The sequence below is a fragment of the Girardinichthys multiradiatus genome, chromosome 13 (assembly GCF_021462225.1).
Source record: "Girardinichthys multiradiatus isolate DD_20200921_A chromosome 13, DD_fGirMul_XY1, whole genome shotgun sequence".
Lineage (NCBI taxonomy): Eukaryota > Metazoa > Chordata > Actinopteri > Cyprinodontiformes > Goodeidae > Girardinichthys > Girardinichthys multiradiatus.
The window spans coordinates 29,185,537-29,204,936 of NC_061806.1; the positions used below are offsets into that span (position 1 = coordinate 29,185,537).

Consider the following 19,400-nt stretch of genomic DNA (forward strand, 5'->3'; position numbering starts at 1 on the left):
CACATCCACCATCATTGTTCACGTCACCACGCGTAGTCACACACTCCCAAACTGCCCACAGATTCTCGTTGCACACACATCGCTGTGGTGGTGGAGGGGAAGTCAATGCCAGTTGATCAATACTGGTGGAAGGTTAAAACCACTCACACAATGGGCAACTATGAGCTTCTTGTGGTTTACCACACACACAGGAACGATCCATAACCAACCTCAACATGCAATTATTGAATCGTCTACCTGTTTGCCTTCTTGCACATACGACAAACACAAACAGGTTTGATTCCAGCTCGCATGAGTTTGATCTTCTTTCCGCTATTTACAAACCGTTCAGGAGACACAGTCACGCTGACCTGATCCAAACATCAGCTCAGGCCCACACCTCCAAACACCCTCCCAATCTAAGCAGAAAAGCTTGTTTCTCCAGACTCAGCTGCACGGAAAAAGGTTTGCTATTACATGCACAAACCCACAGAAAAGCAATTAATGCAGACGAATGGTGACCTCTACTCAGGCTCAATTAGGTGTAGTTCAGACACCACAAGCACCCTCCTGAGCTGTGGGAGGTGAAGATCCTGGGTGTAAAGGTAGGTAGTTATCAGCAGCACCGACTGCATTTATATACAGTGACATATATATATAGATATATCTATATATATATATAGACATATAGATATATAACATGTGTGAGGGTTTGTGCATGTGTGGGCAGGAGGTCTGTGCTTTGAACTCTGCAGTAAAAGTTTCTCGGCAGTGATGCCACACAGCCTGATTGTTTCTTACTGTGGTCCTTTATAACCTCCAGAAGCCGTTTCTCTCTTAGTTCTCTGTTTCTGTTACAATAATTATGAGAGATAATGACTTTTCATCACATTAACTTTACAATGTTGCAGAAGATCGATGATAAAGTTGGAGCAGAGGCTGAAATCTGCAAACTAGTGCCTGAACAGAGTGGCCAACATAAATAAAGCATCTCTCTCAATCCAGAATCCGACAGCTCTCAGTTTTATATGGGCCACAGTGGACCTGGAGGATTTTACAGCAGTGTACATAAAATAAAAGAGCATTTAGATTTCCTTTGTTGTGCTGCAAAGCGGGGACAAAGCGAAGGCAGCTACAGGTCCCTCACCGCCCTGCCCGCCCTCTGAAAACCACACAGCAGAATAAAAACCCTCTGATCAGATCTCCAAGCTGCACAAAAAAGAAAGAATTTAACTCTTAGCAGCACTGATCTGATGCTGAAAATAATTCTGACAGAATGGTTGGTTTGCAGGGCGTTTCAGAATAAAAATCAACAGAAAATAAAAGCTGTTGCGTTTTGGGAAAAAGATGGTTGTCTTTCCTTCTATTGTCTGTTTTCTCTCTGGTTTATGATTGACATGAATGAGACGTTCGGGTTCCTCCTGAGAGCAACTACCTATAACAGCGGCTGCAAAACTGACGCAAACACTTTTATTTCATTTAGATTATATGTACATATTACTGAATTTTTATTTTTATTTTTTTAATTGAGGCTTAGTTGCAATTGTCTTTAGAGATCTCATGCTTCATCTTACTATAGTTTGTCTAAATAAATGTCATAACTTCTAATAAAATTAATAAAAAATATGCAGGACTATAGGGGTGTCCTGATATCAGTGATTTTCACAACAGACAGAACGGCAAGTTAGTCCACAACCAGACTTTATTTTAATGCTCAGCCGATAATAATGTGGGGGAGACCTGAACACAGTGAACCATGCTGCTACAACACAAAGTCATTAATAATTACAAAGCAAACTGCAAAAGGTATAAAATAGCCAAAGACATTTTTCTCCAGGGTTTTTCCACACCTGTTCTACTGGAACCACCAAAATAAAAATGTTTTGGGCCAAATTATCAATGAGTCATATCAAAACTGAGAGGAACCGAGCTAACGTTAGCCTAGCACCGTAGCATACATCCTCACTATTCAAAGATCTTCTGCAGAGCAAGATGCACATTTTCTAAAGACTCTTTCACTATGAATACATCTTCTACTTTTATACATTTAATTACATCCCAATAAATGTGGGTTCATCTTGGTTGGATTGGTGAATTATGAAATATTTTTTTTGGTTAAAGAATATATGTACTTTGTAAAACATAGAAATCTAAAAATTAAAAACAAATGTAACAGTTCCCAGGGTTTAAACAGATAATTGAACACATTCAGTGTTGTTTGTCATTCTTAAAACTGTTCCTCTGTAACTAAAAATGTGTCGTATTTTTATGATGTTTCTGTGTCTTGTTGCACTTCAGGTTCAGTTTATTTTTGTATCTAAAAAAAGGCCATTTTGTTGGTGTATGAAGAGTAATTAAGGTAAATAAAGTTTAATTTAAAGTTGTTATAAATTGCTGATTAAACTTTACAGTTGAAACAATGAAGCTTAGGGTGACAAAGAAATGCGGGTATACAGTACCATTTCAGTAGCTTTAAATTCAGGGCCTTTGATGTGACAAAGAAATTAGATCTGGACTTTTAAACATGAGGTTAGAGAATCCCAGATTTTCATACTTCATGAGTGAAATAATCTCAGCATAATATTTCTCTGACCCTGAAACATCTTTAGATGTTTTCCAAAGCTACTAGAGCAGAGGAACAAGATTTATTTTCCTGAGTAGGGAACAAAATCAGCCAACAAACAGACTTACTGCAGGAATTTGAGGGTGTCTAGCAGCTCAGATCTGAAAATGTTATTTGATCAACAACATAAGGGATATTTCTGCAGTATCTCATAACAGACTTTAGAGTTTCAGGGTGTGCACAACTGATCTGAAGTCAGTAAGTCCAACACTGGAGAGTTTAAGAATCAGGATGGAAAAAAAAAAAAGACCTAAAGCTGTGAGTTTAGATCCAGAAAAGAGCTGCTGTCTGCTGTTTTACTCTCCACCAGACCTCACTCACCTCATCTGGGACACACCCAGATCAGTGCACGCTCACACACCTGCAGGTGCACGCACACACACACACACACACACACACACACACACACACACACACACACACGGTGAGACCTCAGATCAGAGCAGGACTGTGGGTAACAGATTTAGCTAAAGTGGCTTACAAGGCCTGACCAAAACACCAAAAGAAAATCCAATTCTGCAACCTGTCTGTCCGCGGGGACGAGCTGCAGACAGGAGGAAACAGATGGGAGGAGAGTTTGCATTTCCGTGACGAGTGAATCCTACTTCACAGAAATAGGAAAGACAACAGGAAACAGCAGATTCCCTGTTGGTGTATCTCCGGAGAGCATCAATGAAAGGCGGAGAAAAAAAAGGGACAGATGAGTGTTTGCACTCTTGTACAGTTTATTTCTCTCGTGTGTATTGGCTGCTTATCACAGCAATGTGTTTAAATAGAAAAGCAGCCGGAGCAGGAACTCTAACCCTATCTTTTCCTCACATGTGCAAACACACAGGGGAGCTGGCTTGCTCGCAAGCGCTTTCACGTTTTACACATTTGTGAAATTTTACTCCTACAAACTCTGCTGAGGTCAGTCTTTAAATGACTGATTCATCCAAACACTGTTTATTTCTTACACTCTTTACAGCTTCCTGTCACCTATGCTCTCCCCTGTTCATTTACTGACACTTTAACCCTCTCATTCATTCATTCATTCATTAATGCACCCAGCCATTCTCTTATTCATCCAATCATTCAACGGCTCTGTTGCTCCCAACTACCTTTAACTTTAATTTCTTGGAGGACCAGGAGACAAATGGACCCCACCCCCTCTAAAGACAAGCTGCACGCTGCTTAAATGTTGCCTGTAAAAGTCGGCAGAAGCAGCTTCTTTTCTCCTGACTCCTGATACCCTGAATTGCCTGCATGGTTCGGCTCGGATCAGCATATATTCACGTATATTTCTGAGGCATTCACTTTGGTGAACAGAGGCAGTGTCACCCTCAAACTCTCAATCACATATTTTATTTTTAAGCAAAGATCGCAATAAGAAACAAAAAACATCCAAACGTGCTACAATTTATAACTGAATTTATCCACATTTATGAGATTTATGAGGATTTATTTTGTAGCAAGAAAAACTGCATAAATATCTCAGTAAACAGGTGGAGCCATTTAATAAAATGATAAAATGATTAAGCAGCAGAAACCATCAAGAGACGCAGGATATTGATCAGACAGCAATTCACTGAGGTATTAAAGCTAGCATAAAGGGGGGTGATTATTGGCCTCCAAGTATTGACAGACGTTTCAGGTCTCTTCTGTCATCAGACACATTCTTTAAAATAACAAACAGCTGCATGTTTTATTTCAAATAATAGATTTGAACCTAAACAATTTTTTTTTTTTTTAAATCTCCGCCTTTCTTGTTTCGCCAAAGTTTCTCCTTAGTCCAACTGGACAATCGTTTTCCCAACAGTCAGGGATCAATACATCCTAATCAATAGACGACCATGAATATCACCCTGCAACCTGGCCGAGAAAGACTGGAGGAATGGAGAGGAGGCAGATGGGATGGATGGAGGGTGAGATGGATGGAAGACCAGGAATGAAGGACAAGAGTGGCGCACCTCTGCCAGACTGTGATGGAGGCAAATGAGACAAAATATTCATGCATCCAGTTTTAGGAATGTTTTACAAATGGGATTTATCTGCAAGTAAGTAACGGAGCAAATTTTTGAAGAATAGCATTTTTCTTATTTGGTGAGATTCATAAAAAAAGATGCATATTCAAATAAATTGTTCTTAAAACTTTATGTAATCGTAAAAGGAACTATGCAGGTTAATATAAAGTCAAAAATTATGAATTATATATTTTTAAATTCATAGAAAAATAGGGGGATTAATCTGAATTATTATAAAAATAAAAGCAAAATGTATTATTTCTTTTGTACAAATAAAGCGAATCATAACACTTTGGCAGATTTTTTTGGTGGAAAGAAATTACATTTTTGGTCAGGGTACAAAATTAGCTTTACAAGTAAATAATTACAAATATTCTGACAATGCTGTGAATTAATCTTTTAGTCTGCAATTGCTTTAGGAAAAAACAAGCAAAAAAATTTGTTGCACATTATAAGGTTATGGCAGCCTAATTTAGCAGGATGTAGATGAAATAAAATGGGACTGAGTGGGACTGGTTGTCTGTGTAGGTGCACTGTGGAGGGAGAGGGGCCGGCGGAGAGGCGGCTTACCGGGGCTGGACCGCGGGACCAGCGAGGACTTGAGTCTCCAGGCGCTGAAGTCGGACGCTGTTCTCTGAAAGACGAAGGGGACCGGCAGGGGGACAAACATGGTCCTCTGTCGACCTGGTGGTCGTTGGATTTTTTGGTTTATTTTGGTCTCACTGGTCTTCTCCTTCTGTCCGTGGTCCTGCCGTCGATCTCTGGCCCACCTTCTTTGCTCTCCTGGCGTGTGGATAGCAGCTTTCAGGACACCGGGATGGTTTAGGAAGTTTGGTTTTGTGTTTTTCCTTCAGTGAGTCTGGACTCTTCCTCAGCAGATTTACATCTCTCTACCTTCGGGTTTGGTATAGCAGATGGATGTTTGTGGTCACTGAGGACTTGTCGGAGTCCAGCAGAGACACCGACGCGCTGACTGGCTTTGGGACAATAAATAAAGCTACCGGTGTTTCTCCAAACAGGCCAGTGGTTTATGAGCGTGGATTATATTTGCTCTCTTTGCACCCATGTGAACAGTCGGATCAGCTCTCTGTAACGCAGACACAACTAGACATGGGTTACTGTGACCCGCGGCTGTGCGTAAAGATCTGAGACTCGTGTCCGGCTCTCCTCGGATGCGGAGTTTGCTTTGGTTTGGGTTTAATAAAGATGGATTTCTCCTCCTGATCTGTGCCTAAAAGTCTCAAACTGTCCACCCGTGAATCCTCGGTAAGAAAAGAGAAATGGGGTAAAAAAAAAAACTGTCCGTGTCGGAGTGGAATGGGTTTTAATTTTTGGTTCTTGTAAAGATTTGGTTAGTAGCTGGCTGGTCTGCGGAAGGACACGCAAAGCGACACAATAATGCAACGTAAAAACATTATTTGGTAAAATTAATGAAATAATAAAGTAAGGCTGCACCCCCTGTTTGACTTTCGCTCCTCCCTCTCCTCTCGCTGGATCCCTCTTCCTTTCTCTAGCGGGGGTCACTAATTAAAGCAAAATCGATAGAAAAATAAACGAGAGAATCCATAACAATCAGCGCTGCGGTCCTCCGTTTCCTCTCCAGTTGAGGAAGCGACAGAAGAGGAGGGGAAGGGCGCTTTCTTTCAGGCTGTGGTGTCTTTTCTTTGGCTCTGCTGCTCCATCCTCGGTCTTTTCTCCGCCTGGATCCTCTCTCTCTCTCTCTCCCTGTGTGTGTGAGGGTCGGGGTGCCTTCAGTTTATTCTGGGAACCCCTGCGGTTTTTGCTCCGACGCCGCGCAGCTTGGACGCACTCTGGTTCGGCTCGGCGCTCTCACCGGGAGACAGACGGAGAGATACCCAGCCCCCCCTTTCCTTTTACCCCATATTCCCTCCCCTTTCCACCCCGAGCCCCGTCACCCCAACACACACACACACACTCGCACACACATACACACACATTCAACATTTATATTCCTTATTATCAGAGCCAACACACGTGTTGTTCACACATTAAAACCCATCAGACACCTCCCGCTTCACATTTCATTACCACCATAACCCTGTACAAGACTCAGCCATTGATCATCTGATTATTTCATTATAATGAAGCCAATAATCACGTCATCGTTGGCCTCAGAGAAATCGACCCGGTCCTCACAATGTGCGGACATGAATTCAAAGGGGAGGAATCTTTGATGCATATTTCAGCAGGTGGATCTCGGCCTCTCTGTATGGATTCACGCAGCTCCGGTCTGCACAAGGTCACCTGCAGATCTCAACTAATGTATTTCTTTTCCACAGAGGCGGACACCTAATCAAAGCCTGCACGGTCACGCGCGGCTCTTAAATTAGTAATTATGTCGGGCTCTGGAAGGCCACGTGCGTGTATGCGTAAAATGTGCGTAAAATGTCAGCTGAGTTTAATTTAAATTGCATGCTTTTCCCATTAAGGGTATGTGCGTACGAGGTGAATGTGCCTCCCGGCCATAACTTCTCTCCTCTCCTCCTCCTCGACGCACTGAGTTTACACTCCAGATTATCACCAACATGGATTTTTTTAAATAGAAAAATCCATGCGCTAAATATCGCGATCAATGGAAGAAAAATCGACCAGAAGTGCACACACCTCTCCGTCTCCCTCCTCCCGAATAAACTCCGAGGTGAGACTGAGTTGTTAATAAGTTATCGATCAATTATGGCGCTCATAGTTAGAAAGGCTTCGGGCTCTAAGCCAACGCTAATGTGCATGCAGGGAGAGGAAGGAGGGTTTATAAACCACCTGCTACATGGATGCAGCAGCATCAGAAGCCGCCTGGACTCACATTATAGCTGCACCACTCCTCTCCTGCTGGCCATTACTTTACCAACAGCAGCCGACGTTTGCAGCTCATGATATCAATCATTAAAGTCAATGTAGGACAAAGATTATTAAGACTTTACTTTGCAGATAAGAGACCGAGCAACTAATAATGCAAGCATCTAACAGGGGCGTCTCTAGAACGTTTTAAAAGAGGTGGCCATACCCCCAACAACTTCCATGAACTGTAAAGCAGAGTGCAAAACGTGGCCCCCACAACTTATGTTTCTTGTTTCCATGTTGATAAAAACACAAGCACTTCTTTTTATCATGCTTTTAATGAATCAGCTGTATTTTCTTCTTAATGGTATGGTTTGGATGCTTATCTGTAAAGAAGAGAAACTGTAGTGCAACAGGCTAATTGGTGAGCTTCAGCTGAATTCAGCATCCCTGTATATCAGATAAGGCTGGTTCTATTTCACTTGATAGCCCATTTACAAACTAAGATACTGGATGAAGGTTTCTGGTATCAAATGGAAGAACAACAAGATCTAAGAGCTTTGATCCAGTGGCCATCACTCAGATTACTAAAATGTAGCCTTGTTACGGTGTGGGTTGCACAATGATTAAAGTAATGGTATTTCATGCTAACCTGTGCAGGTGAGGACAGATGACTCATGATTGCATACCAAATCTAGCAACAGGGGAGTTTAAAAAAAAACTTAACCTAAACCATTGATAATCTTAGATTACAAGTTTGAAATCTTCTGACCTTCAAGTTTAAATGGACCAAACCAGCATTTCTTTCACATCTAAACTGTCACAGGTTGTTTTATCCTGCCATGTATTTTAACATATGTGAAAATGGGTCTAAATGAAAAGACATGACTTAAATTTGGAAAGTGTGTACATACTTGCATGGAGGCAGAAAAATTTTGTGCGATATACATCAGGTTGGGGTGCGCTATACTGTTGTTGGGCCATTATTGTTTTTTTTCTTGGCTATATAATTCATAATCTGAAGATGAGTTTAATGCCCTACACACAGTTGATGAGCGCTTCCAAGAGGTTAAATAATTATTAGCTGAAAAAATGAGAAAGTAGATCAGATGACCTCAGTTTAAGCTGCTTCTAGTGAGTCTTCATCAGTGCAGACTGAGTGTTTGCTTATCTTAGCATACCATACCATGATAATATCCAGTCTTCCACTAATCGGCTCACGGGGCAACAGTTCAAGCAGCATAACCCAGACATCCAGCAACACTCTCCCACACATTGCGGGAGATCCCAATGTCTTTCCAGGTCCAAAGGGATGGAAAGACTCTCCAGGAAGTTATAGGTCTGTCCCAGGATCATTCCAGTGGGACATGCATAGAAAACCTTGGATGACTGAACTCCTCACTCTTTATCTGCATGGGTGAGCACAGCCACACTACAGAGAAAGTTCATTGCAGCTGCTTGTATCTAGAATGTAGTTCTTTTGGTCATGATCCATTTGTCATGACCATAGGTGAGGGTCCAAGTTACTTGAACTCATCTAATTAAGGAAGAGACTGACCACCCCAGTCTGGATGGAGCTCTCCGCCTCCCTCTGTAAAGGTATTATGGTTCAACTACTGTGACAATCGAGCAGTTTTTTAGTGGATTTTGTATCGTGGTGCTTATGTGCAATATGTATGTCATCTTGGAGTTGTATAGCTAAAGCCCTGACATTTTCAAGATGTCCAGAAGATCTGTGGAAGCCTGGCTTTGCTGGAGACCAAACAGAGTAAGCAACAGTATCAATAGAGTATTAATGCAATGATGAAGATTTATTTACCTAAGGCGTATCTTCAAACGCCAAGGCGGATGGTGTGATGGCCAATTTTTCTCCTCATCAGCTTGAGTTGAATGGATTAGACCTAGGGTGTCCAGCTCCAGTCCTCCAGAGCAACCATCCTGCAACGTTTAGATGCCCCCTTTCTCCATTACACCTGAATCAAATGACTGAATGCCCTCATCGGCATTCAGTCATTCTGCTCTGCAGAGACCTGAAAACAAGCCATTCATTTGACTCAGGTGTGTTGGAGAAGCGATGCATCTAAAACCTGCAGAATGGTAGCTCTGGAGGACTGGAGTTGGTCAGCCCTGGATAAGGCAGATAAGGAAAATTAGTAAGGAAACCAAATTTAAAACTCCATGTCTGAACAGTCAAAGATAGATCTGTAAATTAAAACATGCTGCAGCTAAATCAAGTGAGATGAACAGTTACATTTTCATGGGTAATATTCATAATTGTTGTATACTGAAGGTAGTGACATAGTTACACCTAACCAGAGTGTATTTTAAGACAAACTTAGCAACATTATGCAAACCACCCCCCCTAAGATTAAAATGCCAGATTTTTGTGATGTAGAAAAATGAGAACATGGCTGCCAGGATGTTGCCTCCTATATTCTCCAAATACATGAAATGAAAAGATTACTCAAAATAATCCAGGCCTTACTAAAATCTTCTAAAACATTGTGGGAGAATGTGGTATAGTCTGATGATGCTTTTGGACCATATCGTTTCAAACAAACATTACACTAAACATCACAACTGGATCACCATATCTCTGGTATCCCAAGGTGGTGGCAGTGGTGTGTTTTGGGTTATTTTTTTTCAAATGGAAACCTGTTTTATGTCAATATGTATAAAATAATAAGCAGTTCTAAAATATATATATATATATATATATATATATATATATATATATATATATATATATATATATATATATATATATATATTAAGATGTCTACAAGAAAGCTGAAGATAGTGTCATACTAAAAAATTAAAATTGAGTCTGAGGATAAAGAATCACTTCAGCGGAAAAGATTTGGAACGACTTCCTCAGAGTCCAGAACTAAATCTGACAGATAATTTGTGGGGTCACCTGAAGAGGGCTGTGGGGAAAAGGTGTCTTCATGATCTGATAGATTTGGAGAAAGTCTGCAGGGAAAGCAGACAAATATTGCCAAATAAAGAGGGGGATGTTGATAGACTCCAACCAAAAAGAACTGCATGCTGAAACAACCAAGTAATAGTTTAAGGTTGTGCCCTTTTCTATTCTTAGTATTTCCTCCTGAACAGATTTGTTTGTTTTTCAGTGAAATTGTAGAGGAAGGACGGAAAAGGGTTTTAAATGAATTGATCAGGGCCTGATTTATTTATGCAGAATAGGTTTCTGTTTTGACAGTAGTGTGAATAAAATTTAGATCCACTCGAAGTTAAAGTACTGCAGCACTTGTTCTTAATCTTAAATCTAGTTCAGAGTGCTTCCGTTACAGGCTGCAGCTTTCATGTCATCTATGCATTGGCACACGCCACATCACAAAAGAGACCCCCCCTTCACCCTTTAACTTGGAAAAAAAAGCTGCTCCCATTTGACAGATGACATCCGCGTGCCCAACGAGAGGCACGGGGAGCAAAAAGAAAAGGAGCAGAAGGAGAAGGAGGAGGAGGGAGAGGCCGAATAAAGAAACGACCAGTTGTCCCTCATGAGCCCCCCCTTCCACAGAGGAGGGCAAGCGCAGAGGAGCCCCGATACAAACTCCTTCCAGACAAAAGCAATTATTTCTTGCAGAATATAGTGTGTTTTGTGCGTCCAACGCAGGGAGGCGGAGGGATGCGGGGTGAGTGTGTGGATCTAAAGAAGAGGTGAAGAATACACCGCACGGCCTGCCTTGTTAATATGTTCGCTTCCTTTTCTGTAATATAACTACCCACCAACCTGCTGCTGTGTTTGCTTCATCTGAAATCGGACCATTATTGGTCGCAATGCACTTTTGATCAGTTGACAAAAACACAAAGGAGCCAAAAATAGTTTCCTTTTGTAACCTTCAACACCAACCTGTTTGTGAATGACAACTTCTGAGAAAACAGGTGAAAACATTTAAAACTGCAAATATTCCTGATTTTAGATTTAAAAAAATTATTTATTGGCTTGAAATACAACAACAAATACACCAGTTTGTTTCTCTAACAGCTGTGAGTTTAATGAGCTGGATTTGGGGTTTTACTAAAACACTTAAATCATCTAAGCAGAAGAAAATATAGTCAGTAAGTAATACAGCAGAACGAGATCTTTGAGTCTGTCTGTTTGAGTGTGTGTGTGTGTGTGTGTGTGTGTGTGTGTGTGTGTGCGTGTGTGTATGAGAGACAGAGAGAGAGAGTTCATTGTTAAATGGCAGTGTCACGTTGACAAACGAGTTGGTTGAATTAAATTCTCCCTCATCAATAACAAGGGGAGCCAATCAATACTGGCTTACAATTATATCACCACAAAACCCTCCGCTGCTGCTGTGACCACTCGCGCGCACACACACACACACACACACTAAGCAACAGACAGCGAATGAAAAGGAAGAATCATTACCAGGCAGTTCCATGAGGCTTATTAAGCACTATAAAATATTAACAGACAAGCTGAAGGAAAGACAAAGTTTCCATTTTATCACACAAACAGAGGGATTCATCTGTGGCCATTCTAATGCATTATTTTTAGATTTTTTTCCTCTCGTTATCTCTCATTCTGTTTGCTGCTTCTCCTCCTTCGGCCTGACTAAGTAATCAATTCTGACAGCTTGTCAATAGGCCCGTCTCGGCACTGCCAATACCTCTCCTATGTATCCATTATTCCTCTCGGGCCGCGGAGGACAAACAAAGGAGTAAAACACGATGCCGTCGATACGCCACCTTGATACGATCATCGAGGTGGATCAATGCTCTTGCTTACAGCTCACGAGCTCGACCCGACCTCGAGCGTGCTGGAAATCACAGCAAGCGTGAAAATCGGTTTGTGCATACACTTTCTCTCCTCCCTTGTGTTCTTATCTCCATAGGCTGGGGGATTTTGTTCATGTATATTCTCTTTCATTTTCACACGTAATTTTATTCTGGCTTTGAAGATATTCTTCCTGCCCGGAATTTGCCGGTGTTTGTATTGCACACGTGTTCTGCATCCCGTTTCATCCTGGATGGCTTGTAATGGATTTAAGATTTAAAACGCGGGACAGCACAGAGGGATAGAGTGAGGCGAAGAAGAGGTGCAATATTGACTTTTTTTTTTTTTTTTTGCTTTTATTTCTTAAAGTTCACACATAGCTTCATGGATACAAAACTAAATGCGCTCTTTGCAGCCCAAACATGCAAAAATGCCAATCCCCGACAAAATCTGACATTATATCCACGCAGACACACACAGACACACACGGCTCTGGCTCTTGAGCCCAAACAGCTTAGCTTAGCACAAACGCAGCATGAAGGCTTGAGGTAATGCCAGTGACATGGATGGAGCTTTCCGGCCGGTGCAGTTGATGTGCGCTCGCAGCAGAAACGGTGGGAGATGAGAGCCTTAAACTCTGAGAGGATCAGACCCAGCTCTCCTGGACGCCATGGAATATGATCAAGAGAAACAAGAAGAAGAGAGTGTGTGTGTGTGTGTGTGTGTGTGTGTGTGCGTGTAGAATGATGGTAAAACCCAGGTTGAAAAATAAAAGCTGTGGAGCTGGAACAGAAGGTTAAAAAGCTTCCTAAACTAAGGCAAAATTAGAAAATATTAGGTGAAAATCTTGAAGCTTTTCATCTGACCGTTACTTCATGAACTGAATAATTTTCATGATTTTCTCAGCAACTTAATTTCATTTGTTGATGTGCATCAATTGCTGCATTACAAATCAAAGTCCTTTTAATGTAGTTCTTTCTTCTTCATGTTCCCATTTTATCTCCAGCACTTTATGATATTAAGCCATTGAGGATACCAAGCCATGTGCAGTTTCAGGAGTTAATTGTTTCATTTTTCCTGCAAATTTCTGTGTCCAACAGTACAAAGGCGTCTTCGTCTTATTTGTCTTTCTACGTTGTCCAACATTCTTTATTGTTGACATGTTAGGAATCCAAATAGTCATTCCAGAAGCTTAATGGTCTTCTTGTTCAACCACTCCTTTATGATGTGTGCAGAAAATGCAAAGAACATTTTCCACTGACTTGGTGAAAAATGCATGGATGTCCATAGAAAAGCTGTGGTCTTGAAGGGAGCAATATTTGCTCTAAAATATCTGTGTTAATGTCCCCAGTAGAAATGAGCTTTGTCAGGGGTACTGATGCAAACCCATACCATCAGGGGCTGGTTGCTGGCAACATGCTGGATGCTTCTTTCCCTTATTGCACCATTTTCTCCAACAAAGATCTGAAACACCCATCGTTCCGACTATAATCCATGTTCCCAATGTATGACATCCATCTCAGATGCCTCCAGGCAGAGGGAAGTGGACACCAACTCTGGATATGGTCGACATAAGGCTTCTGCTCTGGAAAGTAAAGTTTTTAAATGTAAGTCTCTGTTGTAGAGAATGACAAAGGTTTACCAAAGTAATTTCCAGTCCATATGGTTCTATCAGCTGTCTATAGATGATGGTTCTAGATTCAGTGCCATGAAAGGATAAGAGATCATGGCAGCCCAGTTTAGGCTAGCTCTCTGAAATTACTCTAGATTCTTTGAATGCCATCCAACCGTCGTCTTCTCTTCATCCAACGAAACTGGGTCACTGGGGTAACAGAAGAAAACCCGTCCATGTTTCCAACAGCACTTTCCAGCTCCTACTGAGGAATTCTGAGGAGTTCCCAGGCCAGAATGGTTAGAGCTACTCCTGTGTGGTCTGTGCCTAGCAAACGTCCAAAGGGAGGTTTTAATAAAGCTCTCTCCTATCTCTATTTCAATCGCTTCTATCTAGGATCTTGTTTTTCGGTTATGATCCATATCTCTTGATCATAGGTGGTCAGAATGTGCTGCTTTCTTGCTATGATAAACCAAAGCAGCACTCTACATACTGCTGATGAAGCACCAGTCAACTATCTATCTACTGCTCCATCCTATCATTACTCCAGAACAACACATCAAAATACTTGAACTTCTCCACTTCAGGCCGAGACCACTCCCTGATCTAGAGTGTGCAGTCCACCTTTCTCCAGTTGAAAACTATGGCCTTAGACTTAGGCTGTGGATTTCTTGAATGGTTTAATTATCCTCTGCTATGAAGAAGAAATACATTATATTGCCAAAATAATTTGTCTGTCTACTTTTACATGTACACGAACTTTGATGATATCCAATTCTTAATCCATAAAGTCTAAAATGTTGATGTTGGCAGCAACAACTTTAACTGTTCTGTAAAACTCTTCCACAAGGTTTAGGACTGTGTCCATAGTTAGATGAGGAAACCAAAATTCATTGATTTGATGCTGAGACCCAGTACTTTAGACGGTAGTGTGTATGTGAATCCTATCCAATCTTTCTCTGAAGAACATTTTCTAATCCATTTGCTGTAAACTTCTCAGGAACTTTTCTCTTTGTGAAATAACACTTTTATGCTGAGTCCTATTAATAATCACATAACTGGTTGTTTTTCAGAATACTAAAACCAGCAAATGCATCGAACTGACCAGAATTTCTATATAATTTTTTTGAGGGTATTTCAAAGTTTTTTTTTTCACACTGGCTGCATTTTCCATCCAGTTATTAAAAGAATAATAATTGTCCGAAAGCCTATTAGTTCGATGCTGAGATTACCAAGGTGCGCTTGAACGCCTCATCACATGAGCTGCGTCAGAACCGAGTTTGCAGGCGGCTGCTCAGTTGACGCTGCATAAAGACTAAGCAGACACGGAGTATGTTTGTTTCCTAATTTGTGTGCGTTTATGAATAACAAGTAAGTTTGATGCTTTACAGTATGTTTACTGTACTTTCATGGTAATTTATCTGTTAAATGTGCTAATTTACGTTAGCTGTGTAATGTTGATTCACAATGCTGTAGATGCAGTATTTGGCCTAATATGACGTCACTCTCCTTCCCTCACAACAGCCTTTGACCCAAGCCTCCTCACCCCTTGTAGGACAACCAGGCCAGGCTCAGTCAACCAGAGGTAAGAGTTTGACAAGTTACCCAGCCTCTGCACACTCACGGCAGTCCTCTTGGTCATCCTACGGACTCCATCTGTTTAAGAGCACATCTGATATTCAAACAGCTGCACTGGAGGAGGAGATCGAAGTATTAGAGCTTTCTGACTTACAACAGAAAATAGAAGAGGAAAGGAAAGCTGATTTAGAAGCTGCAGCACTGGATGCACGAGCTGGAGAGGGACAGAGGCTACAGGAGGAAGCTCATTTGGCTAAAGAGAGGATGGCTGGAGAGATGGGACAGCAGAGACGCTTGAAAAAGTTAGAGGAGGCTCACATTGCCAGTCTCATAAAGTCCTACCTAGCAGAAGTGGATGATGAAGCTTTGTCAACCACGTCAGCCCCCGCTACGCTCTCTGGGCTACCACTACCATCCCATACCATTCAGCGACCACCTCTTCAGCCACTGGTCACCATTCAGCAACCACCTCTTCAGCCACCGGCCACTATTCAGTATCCACCAGTACAACCGCAGAATCCTGCACAAACTCACATACCGCCTTCCTTCACTGTTTCTACTGAACAACCATTAACTACAACTGTTCCGCCAGCTAACAGTGTGCTAAGCGGTGTTCCAGTCGCCGAAGTGCCAACAGCAGCACCGTTCCCTGCACCTCTATTGGTACCTGGTTTACCTGTAGGTAGATCAGCACACATTAATCCCACATATGGTCATACCTCGACACCAGCCCACGCAGCTAGGATACAACAGATGGCATGGTCCGCTGTCTCAACCAATCAGTCAGGTAGCGGGGCTCCAGTCACAAGTACAGGCAACATTATATCAGCACAAGCAGTTTCCGCTTCCCCCCGTGATGCAGCGGGCTCACCCCAATTCGCTGGCCGCAAACCCAGTTCCAGCAGCAACACCCTGGATCGACCCAGGTACGGAGACCTTAATTGCTACCTCCTACTGCATCCCTAAATCTACCTTGCCTCTCTTTGAGAGTGGCCAGGAGAGTGATTTCACTCTTCTTAAGAAGACACTCGATAATTTGATGAATAGTCATCCTCATCTCGCTGAGCATTATAAATATCAGGTTCTCCTGAGTCAGTTTAAGCTTCCAAGTGCTCTGCAGCTGGCCAGATCCGACATGTACGACCCAGCACCTTACACAGCTGCGTTGGGAGCTCTACAGGACAAATATGGCCAGCCAAAACAACTGGTTCAAAGTGAATTAGGCACAATCCTTAACTCCCCAACCATCAAGTCAGGAGATGCAGAAGCATTCGACGCCTTTGGTTTATCAGTTCAGTCCTTAGTTGACATGTTGCGGACTTTGGAAGGACCCGTTGGATATGAGCTCAGATGTGGTTCCCATGTAGACCGCCTCCTCAGCAAAATGTCTCCTTCCCACAGAGATGGATTTGTGGAGTACTGTCTTGTCCGTGGCATTCTGCAGCCGGTACTGAGCTCACCTACACTCTACCTGACTTAGCTGCATGGCTCCAGATGAAAGCTCAAGCTAAGCGCCTGGCCAGCCGAGCTACTCTCCTTTATAATCCCACAGGATTTTCCCCTTCAAAGAGAGAGCAACGCAATTTAAAGCCTAAAGATAAGACAGCATCAGTTTTCCTCTGCTTTGGAGAAACAGCCACCCATAAGGAGACCATTCAGCAGAAGTCTCAATCATTCAAACCCAGTCCTTATTGCCCATTTTGTAACAATAAGGAGCATTATCTTTATTCATGCCCAGACTTCAAGAAGATGACTACTGCTGACATTAAGAAGTGGATCCAGGATGGTGACCGATATTGGAGATGTGTCCGCGGTCATAAGGCAACAGTGAGTATGCTTAAACGTCTCACAGTCTTGCACGAGGCCATCCATGAGTCATCCCAGAAAGTGCTGAGGGTTAGTAATCAGAAGCCTACAATTTACATTGAACAGCCCCGGAGTCCTCAAAGAGTTTGGCTGAAAGTTGTTAAAGTGCTGATGTACCACAGAGACCATGTCCTAGAGACATTTGCAGTGCTTGATGATGGTTCTGAAAGAACGATTATACTTTCTCAAGCCGTAGAACAGCTACAACTTGCTCAGCAGCCTGAAACACTACATCTGAGGACTGTGCAGCAAGAGGTTAAAGATCTGAAAAGGCTATTCAGTCAGTCTTCAAGTATCTTCTATTTCTAAACCAAACAGGAAGTATTGGATTGAACATGCATTCAATGCAGATAATCTGAGTTTATCTGAGCACACGTATCCAGTAGCAGTCCTCCAGAAACGCTATGAGCATCTCAAAGGACTACCTCTGCCTCCTATCCACAGAGCCCAACCGCTGCTTCTCATCGGCTCAGACATGCCCCAGCTCATCACTCCAACACAGCCTGTTCGGGCAGGTCCATCAGGCAGGCCAGTGGCTATCTGCACTAGGCTAGGCTGGTCCCTTCAAGGCCCTTCTGACGTCACCTCACCACTGGGTCTTCATATAATGAGCTCCTCAGGAATATGGAACATCTTTGGCATATTGACATGCTCCTATATATCAGCGAGAAGACGGCAGTGCGTTCCAAGCAAGATCAGCAAGCGCTCACTCTTCTAAAGGCATGTGGAAGTCCAACATTGGTTGGGACGATGAGATCCGACCCGTTAATCTTTTGGATAAATGGTTGAGTTGGGTACAGCAGATTCCCACTCTACAAGAGCTCAAGTTGCCTCAACCCTATGCACCAGCAACAATTGTTACTGCCAAAGCAACCCGTCGCATACACATTTTCTATGATGCTTCGGAGCGTGCCTATGGATCAGTGGCGTACATGCAAACGACAGATGACAATCAGCACATCTATGTCACCTTCGTCTTTGCCAGATCCAGGGTCGCACCCCGTAAGCAGTTGTCTATCCCACGTCTTGAGCTTAATGCTGCTTTAACAGGCGCACAGCTAGCCAAAGTGATTGAAACTGAGCTTGCAATATCTCCTGATCACATTACTCTTTGGTCAGATTCCACAACAGTGTTGCAGTGGATAAAATCAGAATCCTGCCGTTACAAAGTGTTTGTGGGGACACGCATCGCAGAAATTCAGAATCTGACAAACGCTGACCAATGGCAGTATGTCGACTCTCTGAGTAATCTCGCTGACGACATTATTCGCGGGCTCACTCTGCAAGAGATGGTGCAGGAACATTGCTGGAACAAAGGTCCACAATTCCTCTACCAAGCGGAGATGGTATGGCCTACCATGCCATCATCTGAGATGGAACCGGACATCACGGAGTTAAGGAAGTCTGCCTTTGTGGGAACTGTTTCCAGCACGTTGTCTATGCAACTTCCTGACCCAAGTAAGTTCTCCACCTGGAAAGAGCTTCTACACGAGATCGCTAGCTCCCTGCATGGGGTGGCTGATATTAATACTACATCAACCCGCACAGCTGCTGATTATGTACAAGCAGAGAAGCTGATGTTGCAAAGAGCTCAAGAGGATTGTTTTGCTGAAGAACTCAGAGCCCTCAAGGCTGGAAGAACGCTACCTTCAGACAGTCGACTTGCATCTCTGTCACCGGAATATGAGGGAGCAACAGGATTACTCAGAGTTGGTGGCAGGTTAAGGCATGCAGACGGACTGGCTTTAGAGACCATCCACCCTGTAATCTCAGATCCCAGCCACCCTGTAACTAAGCTTATTATCCAGAACACGGATGAGTCACTGGTCCGGAACGTGTTCTTGCTGAGCTAAGACGCAGGTTCTGGGTCATACGAGGCAGGGAGGCCATCCGGAAACATCAGCATTCATGTCTGAAATGCCAACGATGGAGAGCGAAACCAGATGTTACCAAGATGGCTGATTACCCAAACAGCTCGACTATGACTCCATAAACCACCGTTTTATTCAACTGGAGTTGATTGCTTTGGACCTTTCCAAGTGAGGATAGGCAGGGGTGAAAGTAGTTTTAAAGTCTTGCCGGTACTTAAGGGCGGAGCTAAAGGGGGGCTGGGGAGGCATTGGGGGCATATATATATATATATATATATATATATATATATGCCCCCAGTGTGTGTGTGTGTGTGTGTGTGTGTGT

General features: G+C 42.7%; 1 protein-coding gene across 15 annotated transcripts in view; it reads right to left on the reverse strand.

The window, feature by feature from the left end:
- LOC124878960 (POU domain, class 2, transcription factor 2) overlaps positions 1-19,400 on the reverse strand; it is a 124,989-nt gene that overhangs the window by 92,314 nt on the left and 13,275 nt on the right. For 3 of the 15 annotated variants that reach the window (XM_047383190.1, XM_047383192.1, XM_047383191.1), the window contains exon 1: positions 5,176-6,326. The exons of 7 other annotated variants lie outside the window; for them this stretch is intronic. In XM_047383190.1, coding sequence (XP_047239146.1) covers positions 5,176-5,275 — 100 coding nt within the window. In that variant the 5' untranslated portion in view covers positions 5,276-6,326. Of the gene's footprint in view, positions 1-5,175; positions 6,348-19,400 lie in introns of those variants that run through there. 5 more of the 15 variants (XM_047383187.1, XM_047383189.1, XM_047383188.1 and 2 more) reach the window with 5 other exon arrangements.